Raw genomic sequence first — 8,252 nt, forward strand, 5'->3', positions numbered from 1 at the left:
CGTTCTCTGTGGCCTGTCTCCATCTGTGTCCTCCCTCCTTCCCCTCAGGGACTCCTTGGCCTTTCCCACGTGTCGCGAGACCTGCCTGCTCTGGCAACCCTGCATCACAGGGAGGGGCTCTGGGCTCAGGCGCTGTGACCTTGGGCCCGTCGTTCTGCCACAGCCTCGGTTTCCCCGTCTGTAACATGGGGTGGTTATCAGCGTGTCTCCAAGTAGGAGAGGAAGTAGGCAGAGCAGCCGCAAGTGCCCGGCCCTGCATCCGCTCCCCAGACTGAATGAGGGGATGAGGATGCTGGGCCCTGTGATCACAGACACTCCCACTTGGAGCATGAGAGGGAACAGACAGCCCTGCAGGCCCCCCGCTCATTAGCAGCCCAGCCAGGCCCTCGCCTGCAGAGCCCAGACCCTCACCCTGGCAAGTCAGCCAACCCCTGGCCCTACCTCTCGAAGAGTGGGTGGCCCTGCTGTCCACCTCTCTCCCAGGACCTCCTCACCATTCCTGGGCCTCACTGCCCAGGGTCAGGAGGGGTGTCCCCAGTATCGGATCAGAATCCCTCCTGCTGCAGTTTGTTCTGAAACCTCACCCATGTAACATCTGCGTAGTTTTTAAGTGATAAAGAAGATCCCTGCCACAATTTGTCTGTCTTGGGCGGGGAAAGCAGACCCTCCTAGCCTTTCCTCTGAGTCTTGTACAGAAACTCTCTGGGTGTGTGTGCCTGTCTGTTTTCTTCTGGACAGGAAGCAACCGCTTCTGTGATAACATTGAAGACATGATTGGCTACCGGCCGTTGTCGCTCATTAAATGGTGCTGGAAGGTCGTCACCCCCGGGATCTGTGCGGTAAGCGCCCTGCCAGGAGCCGCCTCCAGCCCACCCACCCACTTTTCCGCTCTAGAGCCCAAGCCTGGCCAAGGCCGAAACTGAGGAGATGGTGCCCCCTGGGTGACGCTCTGTGCGTTCAGAAAGTCCAGGGCACCTGACACCTTTCTCAGTTTGAGTCGTGGGGACAGTCTCCGGGCTGGGCGAGAGAGGGCCTCACTGGGAGCCCGGCTCTGCCACTGGGTTGCTGTGTGACCACGAGCAAGCCACCTCCCTTCTCAGAGTCTGTGCCCGCAGATTAGGCGGCTGGGACCTGCCTCCCGGGGGGAGGATCGTGCCGGAGGCCCCGTTCGGCTTTGTTGTTGGCTGTGGAAGCAGCAGAACTGGGGGTAAAGTCGGGCTCTCGCCTGCCTTCAGAGCAGACCACGAGGAGGCCTTTGTGAGCAGATGTTTAAATACGAGAACAACCCCACTGCTCTTCACTCAGTTCTTGGTCCTGCAAGTATGTCAAAGCGTCTTCACAAACCATCGTAGTTGTGAAAGGCAGCTTTGACACCAGCCCTGGGAAACAGCTAGGAAAAAATAAAAATTGATTCCTGACCGGGCAGAGGCTGGGCCGAGGCTGCCGGGGGTTGATGAGGGTCTCACAGCCCCAGCGAGGTCCCGGGATCTGTGGGGGCCCATTCCCTGCGTTTCTGATGCCGGCGGGACGGGCCTCGAGCTCCCTGTGGCCCGGGGCAGGGCCTTGCCTCTCCGAGGCTGTCACGTGGGGTCGACCCTCTTCCCTGCCGACCTCCTGCACGCAGACCCACCCCTGGGTCCCTCGGGGTTAAGCAGGGCTGGAGTCCGGCCCCCGGGACCTCTGCCCGTCTCTCCACAGGGCATCTTCATCTTCTTCCTGGTCAAGTACAAGCCCCTCAAGTACAACAACATCTACACCTACCCTGCCTGGGGCTACGGCATCGGCTGGCTCATGGCCCTGTCCTCCATGCTCTGCATCCCGCTCTGGACCTTCATCAAGGTGTGGAAGACAGAGGGGACGCTGCCCCAGGTGAGACGGCCGGGGGAGTGCCGGCCTGGCTCTGCCCGGGAGGGCTGGTGAGCATGGCGAGGCCGTGGGGCTCGGCTCCCTCCTCTGGGCAATGATGTGATGAGAACGTGCCCCCATGTGTCGCTCAGGGAAGCCAGGGACAGCTCCTCCGTGACAGGTGTTCATCATTACCGTCGTGTGGAGGCATTTCTGTGGGGCCTTGGGTCGAGCCAGTTTCACTAAGCTCAGCCTCGGTTTTCTCATCTGTAAAATGGGGCCAACCACAGTCCCTGGCTTCCATACAGAGGTTTTCCTGAGGACTCAGTGGTTCATATTGGGAAAACACTTAGCCTGGAACCTGGGACCGAGAGCGAGCACCTGTTACCTCTTACTGTCCTGTTAATTCATTGAGGACCCCGTTCCCAGGGCAGAGGGGAGGGTCTGACATTTGGGGACACCTGTCCCATGTCATCACTGTGCCAGCTCTCTACATGCTGTATCTCCTTGAGTCCTCAGAGCAAACCGGGGTGCTGGCATCATTTTCTGCATGTAATGGAGAAATTGAAGCTCAGAGAAATCATCACTCAATCAAAAATGAGCATCACAGGCAAAAATTAGTAAACAGGATTTTCTTTATTGAGATATAATTGACATATAACATTATATTAGTTTCAGGGGTACAATACAGTGATTCGATATGTGTATATTTTGTGAAATGAGCACAATAAGTCTAGTGAACATCCATCACCACACATAGTTATAATTTTTTTTGTTGTGATGAGAGCTAAGATCTGTTCTCTTAGCAACTTTCCAATATGCAATACAGTATTATTAACTATAGTCACCATGCTGTACGTTACATCCCCATGACTTATTTACTTTATAACTGGAAGTTTGTACCTTTTGACTCCCTTCACCCATTTCACCCACTTTCTAACCATCGCCTCTGGCAACCACCAGTCTGTTCTCTTTATCTCTGAGCTTGTTTTTGTTTTTTTTGTATTCCACACATAAGTGAGATTATGTGGTATTTGTATTTCTCTGTCTGACTTATCTTGCTTAGCAAAATGCCCTCAAGTTCCATGTATGTTGTCACAAATGGCAAGATTTCCTTTTTTATGGCTGGATAATATTCCATTGTATGTATATGTGTGTGTGTGTATTCTTTATCCATTCATCCATCAATGGACGCTTAGGTTGCTTCCATGGCTTGGCTACTGTAAATAATGCTGCTATGAACATGGGGGTGCATATATCTTTTCGAGTTATTGTTTTCCTTTCTTTCAAATAAATACCCAGAAGTGGAATTACTGGATCATATGGTAGTTCTATTTTTAATTTTTTGAGAAAGTGCCATACTCTTTTCCATAGTGGAAACCAAATTTCTTGAAACAATTTTATTGAGGTATGTTTAAATATTATAAAATTCACCCATTTCAGTATACAATTCAGTGATTCTTAGTGACTTCCTGTGTAGTGCCATCATCACCATAAGTGAGTTTCAGAACATTTTCATCACCCTCATAAGATCCCTGCCCACTCCCAGTTGACCCTCTTCCCACCCCCAGACAGCCATGACTCTCCTCTCTGTCTCTGGACTTGTGTGTTCCGGACGTTTCCCGTCAGTGGAATCATATGGTTTGTGTCTGTGTAGCAGACTGGATTAGAGCCCGGCCGCCCTCCTCCAGAGCACCCACTCTGTTCACTCCCCTTTCCACCGGTCGGCACACCACACAGTTTGAGTCACCTTCTCACTCACTTAGCAAGACGTTTGCTGTGTGCCAGACACTGTTCTCAGCCATTTACAAACACGAAGCCATTTCGTCTTCATAACAGTCCTTTGAGGTAGAGGCTCTTATTGTCCCCATTTCACAGATGAGGAGGCTGAAGCACAGAGAGGTGAAGCAACTTGCCCCAGGGCACACAGCCTCTGGGTGGTGGAGCAGAAACTCAGGACTCTGCTCTCATCCCCTGAGTTTCTCTGCCTCGGTCCTCTGCTGGACTGGCCGCACTCGTCTCAGGGCCCTGTCTCTGCCCCAGCGCCACAGCCCAGCGATCTCAGGGGTTTGACCTTTGCCTCCCAGGACAAGGCCAGAGGGGATGGGAGCGGTGCGGATGCGAGTGCCAGCTGACAGCTTCACCCGGCCCACCGAGGGGCCTGTGCTCCAGAAAAAGCCACGCGTGCTGTCGGAAGGAGCCGCCAGAGGGAGGTCCCTTTCCCAGGCCTGCTTGTGCCCCCAGAGAAAGTCAGGCTCCTCGGCTCCTGAAGGGAATGTAGCTCAAAGGCGGTTGGTTAAATCTGAAACCAAACCGTATCGTTGGCCCCTGCAGGCCACTGCCCGAATTTCCAGTGGCATTTGGCGTTGAGAAATACCCAGCGTCTCCTCGAGAATCCTCCAGAGGTTATCTCAGGCCCGGCATGGGAGGGAGGGAGGGAGGGAGGGAGGGAGGAGAGGCTGCTCTCCTGAACCCCCTCCATCTCTCTATGCTCACACGCCTGCCGGCACACAGAGCGAATTCTTTGGAGGTCGTCAAACCTGGTCTCCAGGCTTCCTTACTGAGGGAACTTGTGCCAGTTAGTTCACCTCTCTCCATTTCCAGAATGTTCCGCCAGCTGACAGGAAGGATCTGTAAGGAAAATTGGGGTCCCTGGTGCTTAGCTCGGAGAATTGCTGTGAGGATGGATAATCTGTGCTAATCTGTGGCCAGGTCGACTAACCTGAACCTCATGATAATCCTGGAAGGCAGGCACCGTTGTTACCCCTGTGACAGAGAGGAGGCAGAGAAGAAAGTTTCTTGCCGCAGTTGAGTGGCAGAGCTGGGATCAAACCCAGGCGCCCGGCCCCGGAGCCTGTGCCCGGCACACAGCAGGTGTTCTGCACGGGGGTCTGCAGAACCCCCTGTTGTTCCCACCTGGGCAGTGTCGGCTCAGCCCCTTAGGTGTGGCAGGATCTGAACGAAAAGACAGAACCTTGACCATGAGAAACCAGCCACCCCAAAGTCTTCCCAGGCTTCCTGGGGAAAGGGTTTATGCCCAGAAGGGACCTCCCACATCCTGGCCCGGCGTCCTCTCCCGGGAGCCTGGGGGTGCACGTGAAGCTGAGGTGTGGGGCCCCGGGGCAGGGCTGTTGCAGCAGGAGCCGGTCAGAAGTCTGCCCGTGGCCTCCGCTCCCTCGTCAGTGCAGGGACGATAGCCATCCCGTCTGCGCAGCCCAGGGCCAGCCCTGTGCAAGGCGGTGTGAGGCTGTGGCTGTGAGTGTTGGTGTTAGTGATAAGGTTTCCATCTTCGAGCATGGTACCCACCACATGTTCCTCTGGATGGTGGCAGCGTGATGACATCCGTTTTTTGGGATATGTACCCATTTATCCAGCAATCACTGTATGAACAGCCCTAGAGGTGCCTCAGCTCACCCTCACATCAGCCCTTCAGGCAGGTACTGTGATCCCACTTCACAGAGGTGAGGTGACTTGCCCAACACAGCTAGTGATGGCCGAGCAGTGACTCAGTCTCCACCGGAGGGATGGGGCGAGGCATCGGCACTGACCGCAGCTCTCCCGTCCTGGTCACCTGCAGTTGGCCACGTACAAGGCTGAGCACTTCCGCGCACCACCTCCTCACTCAGCAAACGCCAGGGGTGGCTACCTCCGTTGTCCCCATTTCCCAGAGGAGGAAACTAAGACCCAGAGAGGTCAGTTTGTCACCCAGGACAGAGCTCTCAGTGGCAGAGCTGGGGACCCGGCCCTCGCTCTGATGGTGGTGCTGTTGGAAGAGGCCGAGGCAGGCCCCAGGACCCTGGAAGCTGCCCTCAGACAGTTCTTCTCCTCTTCTCCAACTATCTAGAAATTCCGGAAGTTGACAACCCCCAGCGCTGATCTGAAAATGCGGGGCAAGCTTGGAGCGGGCCCACGGATGGTGACGGTTAATGACTGTGAAGCCAAACTCAAGGGCGATGGGACCATTGCCGCCATCACAGAGAAGGAGACGTACTTCTGAGCGTCCACCCGCCGCCTCGGATGCCTCTCCCTCCTGCTCCTCCCCCATGTGTATAAGTGAATACCTGAACCGCGTACTTCACCTAGTGATAGAGGCTTGCTCGTTTTGCACAGGATTTATTAACAAGTTAATTTTAAGGTGGCCGTGTACACTCGGGTTTAAAGTCGTATTCCCTCCTCGCCCCCAGTTATCATGTAAGTAACATTACGAAGAGATACTACTGTACAGGGCCTAGCAGAATCTTCTCGTGCTAGGATGGTTTTAACCAGTGTTTTCTAGGGGTTAGGAAGAAATGTATTATATGGTCAAACTTTTATATTCTGGCTGTGGGGCGGGTGGGGTGGGAGCGTTGCCTGCCCTCCGGCGTCAGCCTTTTAACCGCCCAGTCCATGTCCCCTGTTTTTCCCTGACCATCGCAGCCCCCTCCCTCCCCAACCTCTCAGGGTGGGTTTGCCCACAGCAAGGCTGTGCCACAGAGGTCCTGCCAGACCCTGGACTCCTGGGTTGCGGCCCCCCTCTGCCCTGATCCACTAAGTGACCTTGGGCACTCCCTTCCCTTCCCTGGGCCTCAGTTTCCCCCCTCCCAGATGGGGAGGGCGGGATCAGGTGATCTCTGAGGTCCCTCCAGGCCTGGCGCTCTCCTGGGGATTCTCTTGGCGGCCTCGCTGGCTTGCAGACCTGCCGTAGATCTTGCTTTCTTCCGAAGGCTCGCAGGCAGCCGTCCCTGCTCCCACCCCCACCTGCTCTTTTTCAGTCAAGTTTATCCTGGAAATGGTGGCGGTGATGTGTGTTTTCCCCAAAACTCGAGTTTGATTTCATCTGTGAGCGGGTTGTTCTCTGGAGACCAGCCAGGTCCTGGCCGCATGATGGGGCTCCTGTCCTGCCTGCTCGCAGCCGCAGCTCTGCTCCGCAGCGTCGGCGGGGCTGGCTGGAGTCGCCTGGGCGCTGCTTTTCCGGGTCAGGAAGCGGCCTCGATTCTGCTTGCGGCTGTTGGTCCTGCCGCTGCCCCGCCGGGATCTGCACTGTGGGACCTTCCACCAGCTCCGGGGGAAGGAGCCCATGGGGCCTGGGACCTGGTTTCCTCCAGCCCCTTCTTCATCCCCCACCGGGTCTTCTCACTCTTGCTGTCCCTGCCTCCCTCCCTCTCCTGCCGTCCTGTCACCTCTCAATTCCCTCCCCATCCTCCTGGCACCAGCAGAACCTTTGGAGGCTTCTTCCCTACCCTTTTCTCAGGAGCCATCCCACCCCCCACCCCCCACCCCCACCTCTCTCTCCCAGGGGGCTGAGGAGCCTCAGCTCTTCCTGGAGGAGAGACCTGGTTCCCTCGGTGCAGGCCTGGGGCCCCGGGGCGGGGGGGGGGGGGGGGGCTGGCCCTGCTGCAGACCTCTCTACTGCTCCCTCTCTCTCCTCATTAGACCCCATGTCAAGCCTCTGCCTTGGATTCTCGGTTATTTGGGGACAGGGAAGGTGCATTCTTTATCCTTTTCCTTTATGTTCCCAATTTTATTTGGTGGAAATGCAAACTTTCTCCAAACTGAAGTTTTAGTTTCCTGTAATGAACACACATGTTTGATTCATCCAGAAGTTTCCAAACTCCCAGCTTCTCTGCTCTGGCCAGCCCCCTCTGAAACCCGAGTTTGCTAGGAGAGATCCCCGGTGCCCCCGGGCAGGTCAGGATGCCTGGTTCTGGACACCCTTTTGCATGCACGGCCCAGGCCTCTCCCTGAGCTGTCTGATCCGGTGGACCCAGGAAGCGGACCCAGGAAGACTGCCCCTGCTTGTGTCTGTCCTGTCTGCTCTTCTCCCACCAGGTCTGGGGAGGGGGTCTCCCCACTGCTGCTGCTGCCGGTTCTCCACCAACAGCTCTCAGACGCGCAGCCCCGCGGTCTCGCGGGGCCACTTAACGTATCACTCACGTAACACTACTCCTGGGGCTGGGCAGGGGGAGGGCTTTCTGGTTTTTGTAATTTCCTACTAGTATTTGGGTAACTTTGGTGGGAGGGGAGGGAAATGTCGGGGCAGGGGAAACATCCATGTGGTGACTTTTTTGATATTCATTAGAAACAATACATCCTTTCTGAGATATTTACAGTGTTATTAAAAAATGAAAAAGGTTGTACTGTTTTGCATAATGAACGTTTTTATTGGGTATTCAAAGGGCACACGATTGTCTGTTTACTCATTTTTAAAAATTAAAGGAATGAACCGACTATACGTGGCTGTTCCCAGCAGAGTGGTTTTCACTGGGTTTTTCTTCCTGTTTTTTATGATCTCCGTGATATTCCTGCAAAACCCTCTTGGTTCCGGATGTGGAGGTTGCAGTCTCAACTTGGGATTACAAATTAGAAACACACAGGGGTGTGTCAAGAGCGCACACTTCCCGTCCTGTGTTCGCCGTGCACCGAATGTC

The 8,252-nt window shown here is 55.1% G+C and overlaps 1 protein-coding gene across 1 annotated transcript in view; it reads left to right on the top strand.

The window, feature by feature from the left end:
• LOC131421307 (sodium- and chloride-dependent GABA transporter 3-like) overlaps positions 1–5,842 on the top strand; it is a 32,083-nt gene extending 26,241 nt beyond the window's left edge. The window contains exons 6-8 of the mRNA XM_058567972.1: positions 739–839; positions 1,699–1,869; positions 5,690–5,842. Of these exons, the coding sequence (XP_058423955.1) occupies positions 739–839; positions 1,699–1,869; positions 5,690–5,842 (425 nt within the window). The remainder of the gene's footprint in view (positions 1–738; positions 840–1,698; positions 1,870–5,689) is intronic.
• Positions 5,843–8,252: the final 2,410 nt, after the last annotated feature.

Source organism: Diceros bicornis, chromosome 2 (assembly GCF_020826845.1).
Source record: "Diceros bicornis minor isolate mBicDic1 chromosome 2, mDicBic1.mat.cur, whole genome shotgun sequence".
Lineage (NCBI taxonomy): Eukaryota > Metazoa > Chordata > Mammalia > Perissodactyla > Rhinocerotidae > Diceros > Diceros bicornis.